The following is a 25,817-nucleotide window of genomic DNA, read 5'->3' as shown; positions in this document are numbered from 1 at the left end:
GTCCAAGAAGTGACCAAGCCGCGCCACAGAAAGCATATCGTTACTGACTCACTCCCATTCCCTACACTTTGCAGCTGTCCATTTTGATACCAGACAAGATGGCTTCCCCCTTCAGACGTAGGCAGTAATTTAAAGAGTGACAAACGCTTCCTGGAATGTGGTCAGGGCCGGATGTGCCTTCACACTGCTGCGTGTGTGCTGTCATCTGCTACGCTTGTCTTCTCTTCTTCCTCTTCTTCTTTCTTAAAAACAACTTTTGAGTAAAAACTCTTTGAACCTTTCCAAAGTGGAATGGTGTGAGCTAGAGTCTGGCCCTGTTACCATAGGAGTGCTCCCAGGGGCCGGCATCAGATATAGGAGAATCTATTTAGGTGGGTGAGTCAGGTTGTGGGTAAGAGTATTAGAGCGCATTAGCCCGGGTGCTGAGCCCTCGGTCGTCTCAGCCTCACCGCGGTTCACCCCTGCGTGCGGCCCACGCGTCATCATGGGGAATTGTTTCCCAGCAGTAGATCTGGTGTATTTCATTGAAACTGCACATGTGTTGCTTCTGCACATTTTTACTTGTTTAGCATTGGTCTTTGAACCAGTTGCCTTCAGGTCAAAGTGACTTAGGGTGAATTAGGATTCATTGTGGATAAGAAGCTGGTTAACATTCAGCCTTTTGGTCCGGGAAGCATAGCAGGATGATGACATTTAATCCAGGTTTGGTGAAACCTTGTTGAATGTGACTTACCATTAAGTCTTACCATTTCTGAATATTTTGCTCAATCACTGCATTATTGAATTGTATTGTACTGGCGGTCTGTTTCTTGGAAAGCAGAATGAGCAGAATTCCCTGTATGAATCAAAAGACTCGCACAGCCAGCACGTGCTAGCTTGTTCTTCCCTTGTTTTTGTTCCTAATTCCGACCTGTCAATATTGAGCAATAGACCGTTTCTCAGAAGCATCGTCGTAGGGCAAACACAGGTGTCACTCATCACACTAGTTATGTGTCTTCTACGTTTATGTTCCGGTGAAGATGTCACACGTGTACCATGGGTCATGTGACGGAGCCATAATTAGTGTTATGAGCCACACCTGTGTGTGTCCTATGAAGTCACCTCTTTGAATAGTGTCTTAAGTAACACGTTGCTGATTGGTGGTTTTTATTGTTGCGGATAGAGGAAAATATACACAGAATCTGGGTCACCTTCATTAACCCCAGAAATTATCTTTAGCATGTTTGGATTTTTACATTTTGTTGTTTTGACAAACTATAAAAGGTTAAGTGTGAACAATCCCATTGCAGGTTATGTCTTGAATCTACAGCCACATATTGCATGGAGGGGTGAATGTGATGAACAGTATTATATTGTATCATCATTCAAATCAATGCCCTATTGCCTATGTTATGTTCTTATCTGAAGCTTCATATTCTGAAGAAGGTGGAATCTCTGCATGTTCCTTATTGTAACTGGCACAATAAGATGCACACATCTATATTTTAAATGCACACATCATTTATTCACCAACTGCTAACACACATCTTCAAATAGAAAACTGGGGATGGAATGTGAGATGGAAATCCATCATGAGAGTGATTTACTTTCCCAGGCTTTTAAGGCTGTTATAAATAAAATAATTACAACACAATATAAATACGTAGAAGGGTGTGCCATCCGTTTAAATTCTCAAATCAGCATGATATAATTTCAACATGGCTAGGTGTCAGATAAAATTAGAACGACCTACCAAAATATATTAGCTATTCGGTCCTAATTGTCCTGATGTAAAACTTAAATAGCATGGCAATAAGCTGAACAAACCTGCTGCTGTACCCTATATGTTTGCCTATTCCAGTTATGTAATCGGATGTGCAGCCTGCAACAACGGTTTGGGGATGGGTTACACTGAGCCAATGGCGCTGGGTTTACATTACCCGGGAGGCTGTGACGTTGCGTGATTGACACCCACCGAGCTCGAGCCTGTCCTGTGGGCTGTAACGCCTCGCGCTTGTACGGAGAAAACCAGGTTAAAGTCGACCAGCAGTGATACAGCTCTGTAAACCATGACTTAAAACTTTTGTGAATGCTTTGTCTTCAATCCACTGAATATGCGGAAGTACCGAAGATTGCATTGAGGTTTGTTTTTAATATGGTCTAACTTGGGTTTGTGTTTAAACTGGATAATTCTGGGATTTACCCGAACGAGCCCGTCGCTCGAATGGGTCTGTGTAGCCGCGCGAGCTAACCTGCTAACTTAGCTTCGTGGTTCGCTGCCTGCTACAAGTTATCAATAACTTAAAGGAAAGCTTCAGGAGATGTCGCGATCAGCGTATGAGGGAGTATGATGGATCATCTCCAGCATGTAACATCTTTGCATCATTGTATTATTACAAACAACTGTTAGAAATCAGACGGAATGAGGTGTAAAACACGAACAGTGCTGTCGTGTTGGCTCTTGCAGCGGTGGCGGCTACTGTTAGCATCCGTGAGGTTGTATTAATGCGGACAGAACAAACCGTTGTTTTTCTCATCAGTGTGTCTTATTCATTTATGACAACAGATTAGTACGGGGTGATGCGGTTCTCGTGTAGGTGGCGTTGAGACGGAGTCACGCTGATTGCTTTCGGGTTGTATAAACTTTTGCGTTAGAGGTTTTGGACGTTGCATTGCTGAGGTTATGAAAAGTTGATGTGAATGTGATGCATTGCAAATTAATGTGTCTGGTGCAATAATATTGAGAATGTCAAAGCCTCAACGAAAGTTGCATGTTGTAACATGTGTACTGTAAGTGACAATGCACAGTCTCTAACTACTACCAGAAGCGTTGATTGTTATTGAATTCGTGTACGGCGTTTGTAGCTTTTGGAACAATTCGTTTTAGAAGTTAACAATATATTACATGTGATAAAAAGCAAAGTTGAATGACCTGTATTTTTTTTTTTAAGTAATTTATTGCCTTAGTCTTTATACACCATTCCCCAGTAATTCAGTTGAAAAGATCTGAAGTATATTTTTTTTTATAAAAAAGAAAAGAAAAATAATATCTTTGTGACGAATTGGTCAATAATGTTAACAACACTGACATTATACGCGATTGAATAAATTCTTATGCAACGTTGTGAAAATGGCTCCCCTCTCATATTACAGGTCTCTGTTGCATTCTGGAGGAGCCGCTGCAGCTCCACTGATGGGCCCGGAGCATTGCGGACAACAGACATGCACTTGGTTCCTTACCTGAATCGTATGCAAAAGGACACTTAAAACATTGTTAAAAAAATAAAAATAATTCGGAACTCAGTTTATTCCGATTTACAAACATTATCATTTTCTGGTTGTTTATGCCAGGATATTGTAGGTTGTAAAGACACCAAGCAGTTTTCTGTTGGAACTGGCCTCAAAGAAGTAGCTTGGAGTTATAAGACAATACCTTTTTTTTTAAGTAAGCTCTGACGTTCCCATCAGCATGAGCGCTGAAGGATACCAGTACCGAGCGCTCTACGACTACAAGAAGGAGCGGGAGGAGGACATTGACCTGCACGTCGGGGACATACTGACAGTCAGCAAGGGGGCCCTCCTCGCTCTGGATTACGTAGAGGGCCTGGAGCAGAGGCCGGACGATATCGGCTGGCTGCCGGGGTTCAACGAAACCACCCAGGTGAAGGGGGACTTCCCGGGGACCTACGTGGAGTACATCGGGAAGAAATGGCTCTCCCCTCCGACCCCGAAGCAGAGACCCCTCCGGCCCCTGCCCCTGGCCCCGGCCACCTCCAGAACGGGGGCGGACTCCGATTCGGAGCAAGGTGAGTTGTACCCCGATGTGTCAATCCAAAGTGTGACTTGCAGACAAACTGTCATGTCGCATCTGCGTCTGGGCAGCATTCAAAGTGTTCTCGTAGGCAATTTTTTCCGAAATTGTTTAGTGCCCACATTTCCCTTGAAAGACTTCCTTCCTTATAAGTTATCTTTTGAACTTCTACGTGCCTTCGTGATTCGTCTGAACTGGAATTATGGATGGGCTGGCAGTTTTTCAACCCAGACTCTATTCATGTTTTCACATGTTTTTTCGTTCTAATGCTTGTTTGCTAGAGATCTAGGATTAGAGGAAGTCACTATAAGTTCAATAGTTATTTTCAGTTAGCAGAATCTTAAACGCTAACATTTGAACTTGTATACTTTTACCATCACATTGTGCACATCAAGAGCTTCTATCCTAAGATCAAAGTGAAGAGATGTTAGGTTGCAGGCCTTGGCCCTCATGAATCGCAAGCTGTGTGGTTGGCAGCATCTGAACTCCAGTGTTGGGAGGGAGAGCACAGAATGGCTCTTCTGAATGATGGCTATTTACGGACCCCTTACTTTTGTCTCTATTTCAGATGGGGCCCTGTGCTCTCCGTGTTGATGTTATTGAGAAACAGTAAACAGGATGTGTCTGTATGTAAATAAACATAAAATTCTGACCGAAGAAAATGTTAAGGGCCGATATCTTCTTATTTATTCCTTATTTTAGTCGGGAACGGTTCTAATGTAGCGTGACCCTCTTATCCAGCTGCAATATTCTGGGACGATGGGAGTTATTTCCATCCCTAAGGGGTGCAATAGGCCAGTGTATTAAGATTTAAATACCTCCCCAGTGTAATCCGCATTTAACCCTCAGCCAGTCTTGTAGCAAACATAGGACATAGTCAACGTCACCCAAGTCTTCTCTCCCTCGTTTTTTTGCAGTCGACGGCCAGTGTTTAAAACTTTCTGTCCGTCGTGCGGTGTGGATGTGAAATTCTTTGCACGGCCTTGCATGCTGAGGGGAGGGCAATATGAAGGGTGGGGAGCTGGAGCTGCTGCAGTGTGTGTGTGTGTGTGTGTGTGTGTGTGTGTGTGTGTGTGTGTGTGTGTGTGTGTGTGTGTGTGTGTGTGTGTGTGTGTGTGTGTGTGTGTGTGTGTGTGTGTGTGTGTGTGTGTGTGTGTGTGTGTGTGTGTGTGTGGTGGCGGCTCATAAGAGGGCCAGGCACTATGGCGGGAGTTGGATCTGCGGCTACACAACATTTTGTGATTTATCGCTGACTGCCAATGAGCCTCCCCTCCCCACACATCCACCACCACCCTCGCTCTCTTCTCCCGCATCTTTCGTTTTCCTTCCCTCTTGCTTGGCCTTCTTTGTCCGGGTTGTTTTGATAGTGCTCCTGGAGGAGGCCCCTCTGCCGCTGCCAGAAAGGTGGAAAGTGCAAGCGCTGGGGCCCGGACCGCCGGTCCCCGTGAGCCACGGGCGTTTACATCAGAGCAGCAGATGTGGAGAAGAAAGAGAACAAGGGAGTGCTGGGAAACTATTTAGCCCCTCCATTCCAGCGCTTGGCCCCCATTTCTGAAGCCCTAGCGAGGAGTCGCTCCTTGGCCGGGCCCCTCACTCCACACAGTATGTGTGTGTTGGGGCCCGCCACGCTGAAAGGAGGGCCGCGGTTATGACGTTGTGCAGGGGCTGGGTCCTTAGCGACGAGATGTGCGGTCGGGCGAGGTCGGAGTTGTTTCGTCGAGACACGGATGCATATAGATGATGCGTTCAATTATGAATTCAAGTTTTACGTTAATTATGAAGTAGAGAAAGCACTGGAGAAAAGAAGTGATTCAAAAGTGATTTCCTATCCTGGTTGGCGTGCCATTGCTCTATTTCCTCGCTGCCTGGTACTAGTTACCACCTAGCGTGCTCGGCTAGAGGGGGGTAATTTGACATTTTTTCTGGTCAGGGCTAGCCGAGCCATCGTCCATGGCCTTAAGTGTTCTGTTCTATTCCATTTCTGGCAGTCATAATGGAAGAATGACGCCAAACCTTGTTTTGTAGACCGATTAACACGGGCAAAGAAAAACAACCAGCGGCTCTAAACCCAGAAAAAGTAGGCCGTTAAAATGTTTGAATGGAAGTAGACTATTGTTTCCCCTCGCTTCCTCCGTCTACTGGGTTTGAGTCTGGTCTTTTGAACACATTTGGCTATATAATGTGACACTTGGAAGTTTGGCCATGCACACCATTCAAAACAGTGGAGAGCTGCTCTGCATATCCTCTTGTTACTCTGCATGTTGAGCCATGCGGAGAAGCTCAGCTTTGTGCAAGGAAATGTTTGAATGCCTATTGCCGTGTTTTCATTTTCAGTTCGGCACGGAATCACTGCCAATTGAAACATTTGAGTTATGTTTTATGTGCGATTTTGTCATTTCTGCTTTTGGTTGCAAATGGTAATTAAACATTTGTATTTTCTTCTCTAGTTCATAAAAGTGAAGGGGCTTTTTCTGAAAGCCCAAACCCAATCATGTTTGAGGCAGGATGTGTGTGTGTGTGTGTGTGTGTGTGTGTGTGTGTGTGTGTGTGTGTGTGTGTGTGTGTGTGTGTGTGTGTGTGTGTGTGTGTGTGTGTGTGTGTGTGTGTGTGTGTGTGTGTGTGTGCACTCTGCCATTAAGATAACGCTCTGTTCCTTTTCTAGGGCCTCTTCTTCTGCACACATCTGTTCCGTTGAGACAGGTTTTTTTTCAAATTCTATTTCTGTTTGCTTTTCTGCAGACCTATATCCTGTTTTCAGATATTGGAGATGTGGCAATGTGGGGGCTTCTGTTATTGTATAAACCCTGGGTCCTCTCACATCTCAAGAGGTCCAAAGGTCTCAAGAAGTGGCATGAAGTTAGGTATTCTTGGCATAGCTTAGCATAGTTAACAAACATTGTCTCATGCATCTGATGCTTTAGCTGCAGCCAATTGTACAAAGGGGAATTTTTACAAACAAGCGAGGAATAAGTTCTGCCACAATAGCACTTGAATGTGTGGCGACATTTTTGAGCAAACGGTGAAGGCAAATGGCTGCATTCCAGCCATACCGGTTCTAAAGGTCCTAGCTCAGCATGACACCATCCATGTTCTGCGATGTTCCAACCTGCTGAACCTTCCTTCTCATGTCTGAGGTCATGTTTTAAAATGTAACTATTGTGTGGTTTGTAGGCCTCACATCTAAGGTGGACCCATGGGCAAGTTACTGGGAATGTTGTTAATGTGCAATGGAGTTTAATAACGCAGTAGTTAAGTGTATGTCGTGTTTTGATAAAGCCCTAAAGCAGCTGGAGGTGGGAATGTAATGGAACTCTTGGTGGAACGCAGACTGCATGCTAGACCAATTTGTTGCATTGTGATGAATCAGTATTGTACTAAATGCTGATTGCAGTAGCTTGGTGCACAATGCGCTCGGTGGATGTGGTGAAAGGGACGTAGGCACTACTTTTTTAGCGTGGGCAAAGTTATCTGAATGGCTTCTGCTCAACTCTTTTAATATTTTTAACTAGATAGTTGTCATTTGTGAAGGGTATTATCGTATTGTGTAGACTAAAATATGTTTGTGCTTTCCTCAAAATATTTTCATACAAATAGTAATAAATCCCAGGGCAAATGTTTCGGTCTTATTCAAAAGTATATACTCAAGTTGTCTCTAGTCAACACAGTATATAAACAGCAACTTTACAATCTCACAAACCTTCCTCTGCTAAAATGGCCCAAAAAAGTCAAATGAATGCAACCCTGGTGTTTGGTAACAGTAAAATCCACCCACATTGTAATTAGGATCTTTTTTTCTTCTCAGCACCCAGCAAGCGGCGCTTGGGCCTTCACCGCTCCAGAAACACAGTGCTTTATGGGCCTGGGTGCGTGAGAGCATGCACATGTGTTTCATTACTTGATCACCTCTAGAGACTGGAGTCTGAATTGGCAAATCTTCTTTAGAAAACATGTAGAGAAAGGGGGAGAGAGGGAGGGGGGGATATAGAGAGGGAAGAGAGAGGAAAATCTGAGTTGCATTAAAAAAAGGCATCTGAAGTATGTGATTGTTAGAAAGAGTTGGAGAGAAGGAGGGCTCAAGATAGCTAGCACAGCTAGTTGCTGTGAGGCCCATGTGCCCTGGAGGTGTGGCCTTATGTAATGCAGTATCCATTCCAGACAGATCCTGGGATCCTGTTGGCTCCTTGGCTTATGTTGTATGGACACTACATGACGTGTTGCCTAATGCTAAACCCATACTTATGGATCAAAGGAGGTAGGCATTAGCTACAGTCTGTCATATTATTTGGATTAGTTGCAGACCTCAAGACACTATTGGTGAATTACAGATTAATGTAGTTAATCTATTTATTTTATGTTTTTTACTTTAGGCTGATTTGATGTGTTTGCTCTTGCTGTTTTTGGAAGCTGTTAAGCAAACGGAGTGTCCTTTTTTTTATTGGATTTATTTTTGTTAAATCCAAACTCCTTTGACAAGCTAATGTGTAAAGAACGTTCTTCTATTCTGGTCAGCACAGGGTTAATCAACAAGCTGTAGCAACAGGCTTCTCATTGGTTAGCCCTGAGCTGTTGCAGTGTATGTTCTCTCCTTTAGGGGGCGACATTGTCATTCCAGTGTCATGCAAGCCATTCAAGTACTCTCCGTTAATAGTGAAATGTATAAACTCCAACGATCCATTGGCCAATTGAAATTGAAGCCTGCCTCTCGCTAATGCAAAAATATTTGGTTAAAAGCGAGGTGTATTTATCTGTGACAAACGTAGATAATATCACGCATCTTCATGCAACAATACTGAACAATTCCAGCGTCCAGTTTTGTGAGCTTAGGCTATTGTATGTTTTACTGTTGTATTGTATGTTTCATTAGTTGCTTTAATCAGGAGAGATCATTTAACTTTTACATCTCGATTAGGTGACACATAATGTATGTGTTTTATAACATTATCAAATAAATCAAATGATATGTACTGAAATAAATAGCAGTTTGAAAAAGAGGAAGTCAATATTTTTTTTAATAATTGTGGTTTTACCTATCAAGCCTGCTTTGCATTTGACACAAAAGAAAGTTAAACAGAAACCCTAATAGGAAGTGGGGTCCATGCATGCATGCATGCATGCATGCATGCATGCACTTTGGTCCATGCATGCATGCACTTTGGTCCAATGCACTTGGACTTTGGAGTCAACATTGAAGAAATCTTTTTTAAACAAATTCAAATTCATGCCAATGATTTCCAGTCTGGACAAAAAGGTCCAGTCTGTAGCCCCCCGCACAACCTCCAATGAAGCAACATGTGCTTTTAATAATTACTTGCACATTTAAGTCCATCTAGCTGTCAGCAGCGGTATAAATATAGATCAGAATCCTGGAGGTTTCGACCGCAGCTGTCACTACTCTGGTGTGCGTGCAGCTTTTGTTTGGTTATTTGGACGCCCTGACTAGTGATTGTTATGGAAGGGCAGACTATTTGGGCTCTAAAGGGCAAATCATCTCTTTTTGATTATTTGCTCACTGATTCGCCTTACCAAAATAATGTTTTTATTTCCTCACTGGTGATATATTGTGGTCTCCCTGGGGTAGAAGTACGACGGCACTTTCTGATTAGTCCCGCGCCAACTCTCCTGGAAATCACCGCCCGTGTCTCAAAAAATGTCTGGCATATTTCGTGGGTTACCCGACCCGTTTCCATGGGTGCTGAAACGAGCAGGTCGTTCCGCAGTACCCAGAAGTAACCGGACCCACTCATCCCGGCCCATCCCTAGCCCCTCACAGGGGCGCTAGGGTAAATAAACACATACTTGGACACTAGTCATGGAGACAAGAAGCACGCAGCCACCACTAGACAGGGAATCCAAGTGAAACATGTGTGCATGTTGACTCTTTATTTGTTACTGCATATCGATGTTCCCTCACATTATTTCATGACTGAGTGAATAAAAATCTCTCTGCGCTCAAACTCTTTAACTGTGATATATTTGTGGGTGACCCAAGGCATGTTAAAAGACCTGCAAGGATTTCCAGCGGACTTGAACTAGCAACCTTCTCTTAAAAGTATAAAAGCCTGAGTATAGCCATCAAAATCCATCTTCTTCTTGTCTTGTAAAATGAGAGAAAGCTGTGCTGCATTGAGGCCGGGGACCCCATCTGTTGTGGACATCACTTCAGAGCTATCCCTCACCTTATAAACATCTCCTTTAGGGCATGCTATACCACTCTCCTCTGGTTTCTTAAGAAGGGATACATTTAACAGGGCCTCCCATAACATTTTCTTCTTTGTGGAAGCTTCTAGCATTCACGAAAAGATGACCATTGTCTGAAACATCTGTAGATTCAACGACTAAGTCCTAGTGCACTCTGAAACACTGTATTCCAGTGTTTTTATGGCTGTTGAAGCTGATTTTTTTTTTATTCACATACCTCGTGTTTTTGTTTGCCTTCAATAGGGTTTCATTCATCACATTCATGCACTCCTTGAAAACCCCCGTCATTAAATGTTTTTTTTTATGTTCCATGCAACTCCAAGAGAACATTAGTTTGCAAGTGACTGCGATTTAAGTTAAGGAGAGAGGATTCTGGTGGACCGATCGTAATGGGCCGCCTGGTCGTTCGTTTGACATGCCCCACCACTCTGACTTTAGCTGGTGCGTTTGCAGAAGAGATGTGTGCTTCTCACATAGGGCTGCTGCTACACAGGCCCTGAGCCGTTTGAGGGAACATTGCTGGCGGCCTTAAAGTAGACGGCACGAATTAAGAAGCGTAGCTTGCAGTATAAGCACTGGTTTTGCGTCTGTTGCTGCTTAAATCTCGCAAGTCACAGTAATTCCTGATTAATTGTTGCATCGACGAGGTGACTGTTTTTAGTACACGGAAAATGATCATGGTGGGGTACATAAAATCTACAGCTTGTGAATAAGGGTTCTGAGAAGTGGGCTGGGTGAGGGGGTCATATGTGTTGGGTGTCTGTCTGGGAGAAAGGTCTCAAGGTGTGCAGTGGCAGGCCCCTGTCTAGAGCTATATTTGGGGCAGGCGATGTTCGTGTTCCATCTCAAAGTTTCACGGCTTCTCAGAAAGCCCCCTCTCTCCGCTTCCAATAACGTCTCCCAGATGGCCAGTTGTCCTACATTAACTTTGAAATATTGGCTGTGTGTTTTTCTTTTTTCTTTCGAAGACTTTGTATCGGCCTACATGCGCTATATTAAGGAGTGGTGTGAGGGTTCAGTGGAGAATTCAACGGAGAAGTGAATGATCTGCTGGCATCAGCGTGTATTTCCACATTAGCACCGACTAGCGTTTGTGTTGATGTGTTTTTCAGAAGACCTGTTTAATGTACCTCCTCGAATGCATTACCTTTCGGCCTTCCTCAAAGAGAAACTATTGCACACAGAAGGGCCCTTCATTCGTAAAACCTCAGCATTTTGAAACTGCAGACTCTCTGCCCTCAAACAGCAAGGTCTTTTAGAAAAAACTTTTTTTTTTTTCAAACATACTTTTTTTTTTTTTCAAGTTCAAATAAAATCCGTGCCAGTGCCTTCTTCCTTTCATGTCTGCACCTGGGTGCTGAGATCTAAGGCATAAAGTAGAGGAGGGAGGAAAGAAAACCAAGACCTGGCTCACCTCATTTCACAGGGTGTTTGCTTTACTCGGTTGGCCCACCATATGCTAACATAATGTATTCTGCTGCCCCAGAAGCTCCAGAAGCCCCAGCTTTCTGAATCCTTCGGTTTGTTTTTTCTTCAGGTTGTGGGCCCCTTATGGTGATTCTAGTGCTCCTTTGGTCCTGCTGCACCTTCTGCTCCTTAGAAGCTCTGACAAATGGTCAGGTTGCGACAAAATCAGACTGCGGATACAATAGTCTTTTTTACATGGAAATCAGTTGAACATTTAACATACCATTTATCATGACAAACATTATCATTATGTAGCGTAGATTGTTTTTGCAGTGGTTGGTGGCGGAAAAGGAAGACTTCCATACCCAAACACAGCTTTGGTGTGCATGCCTTTGTGTGCCCATACAGGAGCAGTAATGTTGTTAACCCATCTCCCACCACCCACAGCTGGCTAGGCAAATGGTTAATGTTGGATTGAACATGTCTGGCTTAAGTACCGGTACTTGTGTTCCCACTGTGCATTTCATCAATTCCCCAATCAAAAGGGAGTCTTTTCCATAACTTCAATGGGCTTTGCTGCTTTGTCTCATGTTTTCTAGGATTATCTTTACATCCCTGCCTCTTGTGCAGTAGTTGTGTTTATACGCGGCTGTATGGATAAAGCTTCGACCTCATTGAGGAACGCTTTAAGCTCCACGTGCGGCGGCTTTAGGACGAATCTGTCTCTTAACCTCGCCTCTGTTTGTTTCCCCCCCCCCCCCCCCATCAGGGTTCGCTCTGACGGACCTGACGGAGCAGTTTGCCCCCCCGGAGACGGCACCACCCATGCTGGCTTCCCTGCTGGAGGCCATTGAAAGAAAGGGTGAGTCACCCCCTCTACCCTACCAAATCTGATCAAGCGTATTGATTATTTTGCCATTGACTCTGACAGGCGACGTTTTCTTGTATCTTGGTAATTTTCAGGTCTGGATAATCCAACGTTGTATCGGACATTCGCTGCCGGGGCTGGCCTGGAAGTCAGACAGTGCTTTGAATCCGGTAAGCGGCCATTCTATCAACTAGGGCCCCGTCGACCCCGCATGTGTCCCATATTAACGCTGGTATGAATGTTGCAGTTGTGTCTGTTAGGATGTGCATGCAGGTACAGAGGGACATGGTTTTGTTTTAAAAATGGTATGAGCATATTTGAAAGGACGGTAGTGATTGTGATTTAACTCTCTTGAAAAATCCTCAATGCGTAAAATGCCTTTATGTAAATTGTCGTAGTTCGTGCAGCCTAGCGCGTAGCAAGTGGTCAAATATACATGACAAAACGGAAGAATGACTTTAAACCCCCACGTGCCGTTCACCTCCACCACGCAGTCTCGGCCCAGCGCCATGTGGCACACATTGCACAGGGTGGCGTGTTTGAGGCCGGAGTCCAGTTCCGCCCGGACCGTTCCGAACTCAACGGCCCTGTGTCATCGTTGCTCCGGGGAAGCACCGACCATCACCGGCCTCTGAACCAAATCAATGTGTGTGTTTGAACAGATCAGCCCGCAGAGGAGCTGGACCAGCTGGACCTGGCCGGGCTCTGTGACGGTGTGCTCCGCTACTTGCAGGACCTGCCCACGGCGGTCATCCCCCCCGCCGTGTACGCTCAGATGGTGCAGACCGCCCAAGGTGAGGGAGGGGAATGGAGCACTTAAGAGTCCAAATTACGCCGTCAATAAGTCACGAGCTCCCAAGTCTTTCCCTAGTCGTCTTTCCCAACAGTGTTGCATAATTATACCTTTTTGTTTGCAGGTCGTAATTAGCGTGTCATGCAATGTCCTATAAAATGAGTCACTTCATTATTTAATTTTTTAATGGTGTTCAAATTTACTTTCGGAGCACTATCTTGTTAGCGTCTCGTAGGGGTGTCTCCAGAGAAAGGCTTTATGAGTGTTGTCACTTGGCTGTACCTTAACCCCGACATACAATTTTTCCAGTTAATCATTGGCTTTCATTTGGAAGACCTCGCATAACCAAGCCCCCCCCCCCCCCCCCCCCCACCTATGGACCGCTATCGAACACCCAGTACCTTTGAACACATGACTCCACTAGAGTCAATATTTGCCTCTTGTCAGCTCACAAGCTAAATGAATCGCTGCCGTGTGCTAAACGTCTACCCTTGTCCTCGGTTTCTACAGTTTGTCCTTTTTATTTCTTTTCTTTTCTAACTTCTCTCAGTCCTTCTTCATTCTGGTGGTTTTCTGCAAGGATGTGTTCTCTGGCTCTCACAGGGTTTCAGAAACAGGATGCATGGTGCGGTTAATGTCAACTGAACATCGCCTTCCTCGTTCTCTTGTGGCACCTCTCTGCCAGCCAATGGAAACACTTATTTTCCACCACAAGACACGCTGTGGTTGTTCTCCTGCAGTGTTTCTCATCTCATTATTTGAAGTAGTGTGCCTTAAAACTGTGACCCAATCCGAGAGAGAGAGACACGTGCAGTGAACATTTCACGTAGGCTTTAGCACCTATTCTGGGAAATGTGATTATTGAGGGGCTTTTCTTCTTTTTAAACGTTCAGTGGAACAAACAATTCACATTAGTAAATGCAGTAATAAGCATTATTATATAGCATCAGCATAGGTTAGGCTTAGGGTTAGCCATTACTATTCTAAATAAGTATAAATGAATGCCTTGGTTAACATGAACATCATGGCCTCAGCTAACATGAATCCCGTTAGCAAATGATCACCAGCCTCATTAGTGACGTGCTAATTAACCGCGTGTGGGATGCGTATCACTGCATTGACCCGTGGTAACCAAAGGCTCACGGCCGTAGCCTCGGGTCCTAGCGCTGACGAACGCTCCTCTTCCTCCCTCCGCAGAAGTGACGAACCCCGAGGAGTGCGCTCAGCTGCTGCGCTCCATCCCCAGCTCCCCCAACCTGCCCGCCCAGTACTGGCTCACGCTGCACCACCTGCTGCGCCACTTCTCCCGCGTCTGCCACCACGGCCCCAAGAACCTGCTCTCCGCCCGCGCCCTGGGCGAGATCTTCAGCGGGGTGCTCTTCAGACAGGAGCCCGCCAGGTGGGTGGAGAGAGAGAGGGAGAGGGAGAGGGGGAGGAAGGGAAGGGGAGAGGCTGGGCTGAGGAGGGGAGGGAGGGAGAAAGAGGCCGATGGAGAGGGAGGGTGGGGGAGGGAGGGTGGGAGGGGAAGAGAGTGAAACTAACAACCCCTACCTCAAGACGATATCGCACTCGAGGAGTTTTGTTCCATCACAGACAAACCAAGACACATGGTGTCTGGAACACACAGAAACCCAGCCGGGTACAAGCACTGACACGTGTGCAGGGCCTCCTGCCCGAGCCGCCCAGGCACACGTATGTGAGGCATGCAAGGAATTGAAGTGGAGAAGGCGGGGGCGGTGGGGACCTCTACTATATAATTAAAGCACCCAGGCGGATCATCTGGGCTCTTTTAGGCAGAGACGCTGCATAAAACAATAACAGTGCGTACAACAATAAAAAGAGAAAGGCCACCCGGTGATTATTGTCTTGTTCTTTTCTTTTTTTCCCCCCGGGAATGCAGTTGTGAGCCAAACCCGGAGGTCCACGTGAAGATCCTGGAGGCTCTGGTGACCAGCGAGGTCAATGAGACCCAGGCAGCTCCAGGTAAACGCTGTTCTTCACTCGATGGGTTACTTGGCTGTCTTCTGTGTTTTCTCGGGGTCCACCAGATTGTTTCTGTGGAGAGACAAAAGAGAAATGTTTCATAGTGCTTTCTTTTTTTACACGTTTTATTCACACATTCCAAATCTATAAGCAATGTAAATCTACAACATCGATGAGCTGTTGCGTGCGTAACTTTTGGTAGAAAGAGGATTTGAAAAGGAATGGAATTAGTGTCTAACCACTTTTTAACCGCTTCACAAAATATAGACGGCACAGGAAGTTAAAGGATGCAAACAGCGCATCACAGGGCTATATCTGGTCTGGGTGCATGCTCAATGAACCCTGGACAAAGTGTGTGTATTTTGCCGTTTCGAAGAATTGCTGCGTTATTTACCAATAATCGTGTGTGTGATAATAACGTCAACAGCCAGAGTCGATATCGATTTATTTTTGAGATTGGTATTGTTTATTTTAAAGGACAAAACAAACAGTTTGCCCCATTTTATTTCGCTAAATGTTTCCTTATAGTATGGCGAGCTTTGTTGACTCGTAAACGCATGCAAAGCAGCAAAGAAAAACAACAACTGCAAAACGGCGTGGCTGTGGCTGTGGCTGTTTCTCCCCCGAGCCCCCCCCCCCCCCCTCCTCCTCTGGGGTTGTGTGTACGGGCGCAGCGTGGCCTGACACTGCAGTGTTTTCATAAGGCTAGTTAAAAGCAGCTGCAGCGGCCCCGGCCCCAGACGCCCACATCTGACTGTGGCCGGTGAAACCTTTTATTACCTGCCGGGGAGCGAGGGGGGTGGGTATATATAATGGGCCGCTCTGCAGGCCCGCTGTGGGCTGTCAGGGGCCTCGACCGGAGGGCCCCCCCGACACAGAGCAGGGCGGTCCTGCGGTGGCTACGCTCCTGACCGCAGGCGGACGTATTGATCGGCGGCCCGGGGGGAAGCAGCAGCAGCAGCAGCAGCAGCAGCAACAAACGATTTAAAATGAAAGAAATCCCTCAAACGCACACGGAGCCGGACGCAAATAGAGCCGCAGACGCACAGGGTCACGCACAGTCCCTCAGACACAGAAAAATGTGAAGTGGAAGGCAGTCGCACTGTGCCTATGCCGAAAATATAGGTCGGACGTATTTTTGGATGCGCAAATTATACGTCCGACGTCTATAAAACTCCCCCTTCATTCTAGTTTGGGCCATATGTCTCTGTGTGTGTGCATGCAGATGTGTGTATGTGTGTGTGTGTCTTTGTGTGTGTGCATGCATGACGTGTGTGTGTGTGTGTGTGTCTGTGTGCGCCCCACAGTGACTGGGGGCTATTTAAAGTCCATGACAAAAGGTCCACTTAGACTTGGTGAGCTGGGTCGCTGGACGCGCTCCACAGAGCAGGCCTTGTTAACAGGCGGCCGCGTTCGTGTTCTGGGTTCCTCCACCCTCTCGCCTACCTCCCCCACCCAAACCGCCGCCCTGCTGGGCCGACACATGTCCCGCCTGCCTCAAAGCATTCGGCTCAGCAGATATTTGAAGTTTTCCAAGTTAATCATAAGAAAGAGTCCGCTCCCTCCCTCACCTCCTACCGCTCTTCTGACACACACACACACACACACACACACACACACACACACACACACACACACACACACACACACACACAGGTATTTCAGAAGGCAGCTCTGACACTGGGGGAAGAGTTAGCCTGAAGAGATCTGCCTCACTTGAGCACGGCCCCAACAGGAAGTGAGAGAGGGGGAGGAGTGGGGAGGAGGCGGTCCCAGTCCCTCTGGTCGACACGCGCCTCTCGGCAGATCATTAACCGGCGAGGTTCTGCCCGCGCAGCAGCAACGTGTTGCACCTGACTCTGAACGAAGGGATTATACCTGCAGCTGGCTGATCACTGAGGACACCACACCGCGCTTTAAATACACCTTTGGGCTCACACGCATGGACCTGAAGACAACCTGTGGATTTATATGATTTGTTTTATGTGCTTGTGATGAGAAAGGATCATTAAAAGGAGTCGCTGGTTATCGTAAGAAGAAGAATGCTCAACTTGCAACGTGAGTTTAATGGCCTTTGTCTTTCTTCATTGACGGGAACTTTTCCCGTTTGGTATTGAGGCTGAGGGCGGAGTGGTGATTAAACACGAGGACCCCGAGGGGTTAAACCGCCGGGTTTCGCTGAGTGGGTATTTACCGCTGCTCGGTTGTTGCTACACCCTCCGAGCCTATCACGAGGGGCTTTATGAACGGGTCCACTCTGCTGGAGGCTGTGTCCCACCTGGCCAATCGGGCGCCTTCCCCGCAGCCTTTAAAGTGTTGAATACATCACCTATTGTTGGGGAGAGAAAAGTGTGACGAGACGTTGCGTCAGCATTGTGTGTTCAGGGGGAGAAGCTGGTTCTCGGGTGTGATAGTGTTGGTCGTATTACTAATAATACTATAGCATTTAAAACATGTATAGATGGGGCTCGCTCCCAGCGGGGCTTCATGTTGGTCCGGAGCCAGTAACGGTTGCTAGTCAGATCTGGGGCTGGCCTGACAGTTGGGTGTCATCTTTAATCTTTACCACGAACCCCGGGTCTATTTAGAGGACCCCCCCCTGGCCGCAGTCTCTAGGACACAGCTCCCCAGACCCGCCCGCCCCCCCCGGTGTCACGGCAGGATTACAGGCATAGCTCCGAGACCCCGGGCGGCTCTGGAGCAGGGCGCCCGGCGGGGCGCGCATTAGCCTGCGTGCTGCGGCAGCACAGCCCGTCTCGTCTGAGAGCCAGAGCTGGGACGGCTCACTCCTCCTCCTCCTCGCATGAGACGCGCGCGAGCGCACGCAGACGCGCGCACACACACACACACACACACACACACACACACACACACACACACACACACACACACACACACACACACACACACACACACACACACACACACACACACACACACACACACACACACACACACACACACACACACACACACACACACACACGCGCGCACACACTCAGGGAGGGGGAGGAGTCAGCCACCAGGGAGCCAACAGCAGAGCTCTACTGAGTGAGAGAGCATGAGGGGAAGAGGACGCGAGAGGCTGCATGTCTGCTGTTATGTGCTGCGCTCGCAGGCAATGCGCAGTTGTGCTTTCCGTATCGACGCGCTGTGAGATAAAGAGGGCTGCACACCGCAGAGGAGAGAGGGAAAGAGAAGGGGATTTAAGCATGTTTTTTTGCTAGTGCGGTCGTGGTTTTACTTTCTTTCGAGAGGATTTGAACCGGCGGTACAGGGAAGCGGTCTGTCGGGAATGACCTCATTGCTGTCGGGGAATAAAGGATGCAGGAGTGGTTGGTGACAGACACCCGATGTGATTGGCTGCGGTGAGTGATGTAACACGTTACCGAGCAGGCTACGCCGTGCCTCTGCTGTGTGGTCCAATAGAATCGCCGGAAAATTCATGCAACTCATGGCTGTTTGAATTAGACACCATGAATGGCCTATTTCTCTGTATCATTTAAATTCGTCTGTTTAGCGGTCTGTAGAGATTTAAACCGGACACTAGCTGATTGTATGTAAATGCAGTAACCGCAGTGGTTTTAACCTAATTATCCTTATAGCGGTCTATCATGTTGTAACATTTCTTAGTCGCTTGCTTAGGTCAGTGTATGGATTCAAAATGTTGCATAGGTAAATGGATATGCAGCGGACCACATTGATTTGGTCTGTGTAATGCGTTGATGTGGTGCTGTGGTCCTGGTGGACGGGGGTGCTGCGCTGCGTGGCTCTCTGGCACTACTTGGTCTTCTGCCCAGTTACCATGTGGCCGAGTTCTGCCCGGGCCGGCAGAGATGCAGCAGTGTGCAGAGGTGTGGGGCAAAAAATAACCCTTTTAGCTGGACTCCTATTGGCTCTGCCGTCACAACGTTGCCGGCGGCGACGCCAGCAAGGACAGAATGACAGCCCCCACAATGACGTAGTACAAGCAAGAATGCAATTTATTGTTTTTCAAGTGGATACTTCTCCAGGGACCTAGTTTTGAACCAGTGATCTTGAGTTTCTAATATGTAATAATAATATGTAGGACTTAATTTAGCTGCAAATGCAAATTAAACAAACCCTGGGAAACAGGAGAGTGGGGTAGGCGGTTGAGATATCCATTGATGCCTCGTCTCCCACTGATTAAAAGCGCTCTCCCATTGACTCGCGCCTCACGCACATCTCGCGCCACTCCGGCCGGTCGAGGGGCGACGCGGTCTGCGCCTGGTGTGGTGAAGTGGGGGCCAGAGGCTAGCGGCCGCCCAGCGGCTCCGTCCTGCTGAAGGGACTCATCGACGAGCACGTGGATCACCCGTCCAGCTCTGTCACGCAGGGCTATTTTCAGACCCGCAAACGCGATTACCCCGCCGCTCAAGGCCGATCAATACCTCGCAGCGCTAATGGCCCCGGGCTAATTCCGCCTCGTTTGTTTCCGCTAAAACGTTCCAACGGAAACACTAAACCTCCCCCCCCCCCCCCCCCCCCCTTGTCTCCCTCGACGCAGCACTGCCTCCGAAGCCGACCAAGCCCGCGCCCGCGACTAACAACGGCATCATCACCAACAACGGCATGGCTCTCCACGAGGCAGAGTGGTACTGGGGCGACATCTCCCGCGAGGAGGTGAACGAGAAGCTGCGGGACACGGCCGACGGCACCTTCCTGGTGCGGGACGCCTCCACCAAGATGCACGGCGACTACACGCTCACCCTGAGGTGAGGCTCTCCCCCTCGCCGTGGCCACGCCCACCGCGCACGTGCATCGTGCGTGCGTGTGTGTGTGTGTGTGATGCGTGTGTTTCCATTGTCGGTAAGCGGTTTGCATCATGTAGCTTGCTGGGCGACGGCTAATTTCTCTTTCACCTCCTTCCGGTCTGCAGGAAAGGCGGCAACAACAAGCTGATCAAGATCTTCCACCGCGATGGGAAGTACGGCTTCTCGGACCCGCTGACCTTTGGCTCGGTGGTGGAGCTCATCAACCACTACCGCAACGAGTCGCTGGCCCAGTACAACCCCAAGCTGGACGTCAAGCTGCTGTTCCCCGTCTCCAAGCACCAGCAGGTAAGCTCCTCCTGCCGACGCCGCTATAAAGCTTCCTGCTTTGGGCGTGTAAAAATGATATGGGGCTAGGGTTATATGACGGCTCCCCGGTCCTGGTTGTTGACTGTGGTCGCCCTCCTCCCTCAGGATCAAGTGGTGAAAGAGGACAACATCGAGGCGGTGGGGAAGAAGCTGTGTGAGTACCACCAGCAGTACCAGCTGAAGAACAAGGAGTACGACCGGCTCTACGAAGAGTACACCCGAACATCCCAAGTAAGTGCTGCTCCTCATCCCATCAACAAGCTCTCAACACCGGAGTCGGACCGGATCGACTGACCTGGTTGTTTCACTTTTCTCTTGCAGGAAATCCAAATGAAGCGGACGGCCATCGAGGCGTTCAACGAGACGATAAAGATATTCGAGGAGCAGTGTCAGACGCAAGAGCGCTACAGCAAAGAGTACATCGAGAAGTTCCGGAGAGAGGGCAACGAGAAGGAGATCCAAAGGTAAGCGACCGCACGGCGTCTCTCTCACCATCACCACTTACCTCGCCATCCTTGGCGACTGGCAAACTCATTGGCATCGCTTAGCGTTCCCTCTTCCCCGACTGCCTCTCCCAGGATCATGGGCAACTACGACAAGCTCAAGTCGAGGATCAGCGAGATCGTGGACAGCAAGCGGCGGCTGGAGGAGGACCTGAAGAAGCAGGCGGCCGACTACCGGGAGATCGACAAGAGGATGAACAGCATCAAGCCCGACCTCATACAGCTGAGGAAGACCAGGGATCAGTACCTCATGTGAGTGTCTCAGCCCGGTCGACAACGTAGACGTGTGTGTGTGGCGTCGGAGGGTGAGGACTCCACGTCGGCCGTGTGTCCCGACGGGGCTGACCTTGTCCTCCTCTGTTCTAGGTGGTTGACACAGAAGGGCGTGCGGCAGAAGAAGCTCAACGAGTGGCTGGGCATCAAGAACGAGAACACAGAAGAGTGAGTTGTGTTTGCCACCTTTCTCATTCCTTAACCATGTGCCTTTCTCAGCATGCCCCTCCCCCCCCCCCCCCCCCCCCCCACGACACCCACCCTGACCTCTGACCTCTCGCTCTCCCCTCACGTCTGCAGTCAGTACTCGATGGTGGAGGACGACGAGGACCTGCCCCACCACGACGAACGCTCCTGGAAGCTGGGCAACATCAACCGCCTGAAGGCCGAGGACCTCCTGCGGGGCAAGAGAGACGGAACATTCCTGGTCCGGGACAGCAGCAAAGCCGGCTGCTACGCCTGCAGCGTTGTGTACGTTCCCTCCCCGTGTTGATTATCAGAAACAACTCTTTGGAAACTTAACGTCATATTAAAGTCCACAAGACTTTACTGGCCCTTGTACGTGTTGAGGGGTATATGGACTGCATTTATACAGCACTTTTCTAACCAGGGGTCCCTCAAAGCGCTTTACAATATTCATGCACACATTCACACACCGAGGGTTTGTCAACCACGCAAGGCCACAACCAGCTCGTCGGGAGCAGTTAGGGTGAGGTCTCTTGCTCAGGGACACCTCGCCAGTCTCCCAGTAGCGAGCGGCCCCTATCTGCTCATTTAGGACACAGAGCTAAAACTAGGACATTCTCCATTCCCATTTCTCCAGTGAGTGGATGAATTGAATGTTGCAGAAGATGAGGTCAGCGGGCTCTAAACCAATGTCCCCTCTCTCTCTCTCTCTGTAGCGTGGACGGCGAGGTGAAGCACTGCGTCATCAACAAGACGCCGTCGGGCTTCGGCTTCGCCGAGCCCTACAACCTGTACGGCTCGCTGAAGGAGCTGGTCCTCCACTACCAGCACACCTCGCTGGTGCAGCACAACGACTCGCTCAACGTCACGCTGGCCTACCCCGTCTACACCCAGCAGAGACGCTGAGACGCCCCCCCCCCCGCAGCGCCCCAAGGACCCCCCCCAACCGTTGACCGTGTCCCAGGGGGCTTCTGGTTTGGTCTCCTTCTGACCGGTGGACTCCACACAAGAGGCGGACGGACTGAGGCCCGCCAGGAGGAAGAGGAGGAGGAGGAGGAGGAGGAGGAAGAGGAGGACGATGAGGTGATTCGGAGACTTGATACCGGCTATGGATGACGTTGAGGAGCCTGAATGTAGATTCAACCCCTTCTTTATTTTTGTGGTCGTTGCTGTTGTGGCGGGAGCACAGAATCAGGCCGAGCCCGCGGAGCGGTCTCCACGGCGACGGACTTGAAGGCCTTCTCTTTCCAAACGGTGCTTTCTCCTTTCAAGCTGTACCAGCTGGAATGTCCCCCCCCCCCCCCCCCCCCACAAGAGGAGGTCCCTCAGTGGGTGACAGAGACTGGCCGCACATTATCACCCTTACATGTCTTGATTTATTTGGGGGGGTATTTTGTGTGTGCGTGTGTGCGTGCGCTGTGCGTGTGTGCGTGTGTGCGTGTGTGTGTGTGTGATGGTGCGAGGTAGTTTATGTGACCAAAACATTTTGAATCAGGAAGCTGTGCGACGTGTGTGTATGTTCGGCGTGTGAACGTTAGTTTGTTTGTATTCACTTTTTTTTTTTGTAGCAGAACATGGATCAGCTGATAAATGTAGCAAAATGGCACTTTGTTTGGGTTTCTTGAAAAGACTCAAAGGACTTCAACCCTGGAGCTGGGCGGTCAAGATCCCTTGCTTTTTCTTTGTGGAAACAAAAACCTATTGGAAATGTGTGAAACTATGAACAGAAGAGATTAGGTGGAAACTATTAATTTATGTACATAGAGGACTTGTGCAAAGTGTTAATACCTAGTGTACCATACCAAAAAAAAGAATAGTTCTCGTTCCGCTGTGATCGGCTATGCAATTCTATCTCACCTCTCAAAACTGTATATTTTCTTCTGTTGCCACCAACGATATAAGCTTGTTTTTGCTTGAAATAATATTTTTTTTTCCAGTGTAATTAAAAAGGATATTTTGTCAAAAATGCCAAGATGGAGAGAAAAAGGACAACTTGATTTGTAAAGGAAAAGAACATATACTTTATCGCAGATGACTTTATTGACTGGCTAACAGATGGACAGGTTGATTATTTTGTCACGCCCTGTCGCTTCAACCCGATCGCTTCTCAGGCCGAGCCTTTTGTTGAGTATTTGAGCTGCTTCACTCAGTGACTTTCTTAACGTAGCCAGGCCAAGTTTTGACGATCTTTGTCGTACACAACGCAAAAAGTCAAAGTTTGGGTACGTGTGTAGCGTGTGCACAGAGGGGAAAGCTGCAACGTTAGCCGTACGCTACACGTCGTACGATAACCCCACGGGTTGTACAATAACCGTACTCATCGTATGCTACGTGTCGTACGATAACCGTACTCATCGTATGCTACGTGTTGTACGATAACCGTACTCATCGTATGCTATGTGTCGTACGATAACCGTACTCATCGTATGCTACTTGTCGTACGATAACTATGCGCCGTATGGCGCTGTTTCCACATCTCCTTGAACACGGAAAAAAATTATAAAGATTTATTTTGTTATAAAAACCACAAAAAGATATCAAAGCAGAACTGTTTTAAAAGACCATGGCTATGGTAATTCTAAGAATAAACAGGGGAGGTTGTTCTATCTTCCTATATACATTGTCGACTTAGTATTTTTTTCTGTATCAGAAAAGCATTAAGTGTTTACATGGGTGGATCAGCTCATTTCAAATAGTCTGTGATTTCTTTATTTTCATAACGCATTATTGTATGCCAGTGGTGATGGTGGGCTTTGTTTGAAGACGGTACTAAATCGTGTATTCCATGTTTGAGGCCAGATTATGGAAAGTACAAATTGAACTCAATTGGACTGGACACTTGGGCACTTTCAACGTTGACCTAAACGTTGGAATTGGCACATGTCACGAAATACAGCAAGTTCTTGAATGATTCTATAAAATCGCTAATTTGACCACCACTATAATAGAATTACTGGCCATTCTTGGTTGGATATTTTTCTTTTCAAATACTGCAATTATATACTCGCCTTAAAAAGAGACTTCGATATGGCCCTAACTCCCCCACAAAAAATGTACTTGGGTCGGTTTTTCTGACCAATTAAACACGTTTTGTTCCCTATGTTTATAAATGACATTAGCCTGATAAGTAGCATCATTAACCTAGTTGAAATAGTTTTGCTACCTTTCCCATGATGACGGCTTCCTTTTCTAAAACCGATGGTACTTTCTTTGTTTAATAATGGGAGTGGTCTATGTGTATATTTTCAGGTGTAATGATATTAAACCACCTTATGTCAATATGTCAAAGTAAACGTGGTCAATATGATTGATTTGAGTTTATTCGAAAAGGAATGACCACAGGAACAATGAATGTTTGCTACAAAATGAATGACCCAGTACCCATCTCCTTTAATCTAAAACATAATTCGGACTTATTGGAGGCAGAGTTTACCATTGCATTGCTGAAACATTCGTAATTAGTGTAAGAAAAATATGTATGTATGACATATTTGTTTAATTCTCCTGTCTTGGGAAAAATTATTAGATCTCTAGGCTGTTGACATTCGTAATGTGTCATTGATCTCATTGATGGTTTCTTTGAACTGCTCTTAGCTTCTTCAAAATGCACCACTTATGTTTTAAGATCTATTTTTCTTTTCTCACTTTTGTGTTCTGTACGACTTTGACTTATGTCTTGGCCTCATGTTGGGTGTGTCCTCGACACCATGAGACTGATTTACCAGTGTTCCACAGTTTTGCTTTAAAACCTGTATTGGGCTTTGTTAAATAAAAATACATTTTTTGTTCTTTTTAAGTAACAGCTTTCTCTTGTCTTGTTGATTCTTCACTCAAACCAGGATAAATGTGCATTCTAAGGTTTAATGGGGTCATTGAAACTCAAAACAAATATTGTTTTGGGGAACGTTGATTGACCCCTCATAGCAAGGAGGGACAATATTTCATAGACAAAACAAGTATGACAGTGTGGCGCGATCAACAGCATGTTGACATGAGTTTTATTGTCTGTAATCTCATGCAGGCTATCTGTACCCAAGCCTATCAGTAACAGACACCATTAGATTAATGTCATAAAACACTGGGCTGTGGTTATGCCTTTACTTGTAGAAATATCAACCCAACATGACCTGTTTATAACGGGTTGGACCATCCTGATCGTGTTGGAGCAGGCCGGCGAGCTCACACCCTCCGGCAGAACTCATGACATCTCCACCATGATGCTCCAGAATGTGGTTCAGCTGGTCTAGAGAGGTGCTTTATTACACATGTTTACATGGGCAACGGCTCATAAATAATATTTCCAAAAATATGTAGATACACACACTTAAAATGTTTTATTAGAGAAAATAGTCATATGTTGCTTCTAGCAGTTTATTCACTGCTTTTTAGGAACCAAACGGTTTTTACTCTTGTGGAGATCTCAACATAAGTAACTTCTACAAGTCCCGATCACTCTCTTCATAGGGCAGTACCTTAAAAAGGACTTAGTCATTATTACGGTTTTAGAGTTATATCATACTAACGAGTCAAAAACAGTTATACGCAATAATTAAACATTTGTGTATTATTTTTCAGGCAGGTCTTTTCAATGATTATTTTTAATTTATATTATATGGGGGAGACAAATACTATCATAAACTATTTAAAAATGTTAACATATACTTCAAAATCACAAATATGCCTCATTGAAGGAGATCAACACAGAAGGTTTGGA

General features: G+C 47.1%; 1 protein-coding gene across 3 annotated transcripts; it reads left to right on the top strand.

The window, feature by feature from the left end:
- The first annotated feature begins 1,962 nt into the window (after positions 1-1,962).
- On the top strand, positions 1,963-24,903 carry pik3r1 (phosphoinositide-3-kinase, regulatory subunit 1 (alpha)). Of its 3 annotated transcripts, none has more exons than XM_060050363.1 (15): positions 1,963-2,121; positions 3,133-3,785; positions 12,165-12,257; positions 12,359-12,433; positions 12,926-13,057; positions 14,254-14,455; positions 14,957-15,039; positions 19,568-19,775; positions 19,940-20,120; positions 20,247-20,372; positions 20,463-20,605; positions 20,720-20,896; positions 21,011-21,085; positions 21,218-21,388; positions 21,820-24,903. In XM_060050363.1, the coding sequence occupies exons 2-15, from the start codon at positions 3,449-3,451 to the stop codon at positions 22,007-22,009; spliced, it is 2,193 nt and encodes a 730-aa protein (XP_059906346.1). In that variant the 5' UTR covers positions 1,963-2,121; positions 3,133-3,448; the 3' UTR covers positions 22,010-24,903. The 3 variants fall into 3 exon arrangements, with proteins under 3 accessions (XP_059906346.1, XP_059906345.1, XP_059906347.1); XM_060050362.1 differs by having other exon boundaries at positions 20,690-20,896; XM_060050364.1 differs by lacking the exons at positions 1,963-2,121; positions 3,133-3,785; positions 12,165-12,257; ... (2 more) ...; positions 14,254-14,455; positions 14,957-15,039 and adding an exon at positions 16,835-17,097 and having other exon boundaries at positions 20,690-20,896.
- Positions 24,904-25,817: the final 914 nt, after the last annotated feature.

This window comes from Gadus macrocephalus, chromosome 4 (assembly GCF_031168955.1).
Source record: "Gadus macrocephalus chromosome 4, ASM3116895v1".
NCBI lineage: Eukaryota > Metazoa > Chordata > Actinopteri > Gadiformes > Gadidae > Gadus > Gadus macrocephalus.
This window is presented reverse-complemented; position numbering and strand designations above follow the sequence as displayed.

Bases quoted from the DNA above. Each gene is read 5' to 3' on its own strand.
- pik3r1 (XM_060050362.1), top strand. From the start codon at position 3,449: ATGAGCGCTGAAGGATACCAGTACCGAGCGCTCTACGACTACAAGAAG. The intron at 12,258-12,358 runs GTGAGTCACCCC...GGTAATTTTCAG, and splicing joins GGAGGCCATTGAAAGAAAGG to GTCTGGATAATCCAACGTTG. The intron at 21,086-21,217 runs GTGAGTTGTGTT...TCACGTCTGCAG, and splicing joins AAGAACGAGAACACAGAAGA to TCAGTACTCGATGGTGGAGG.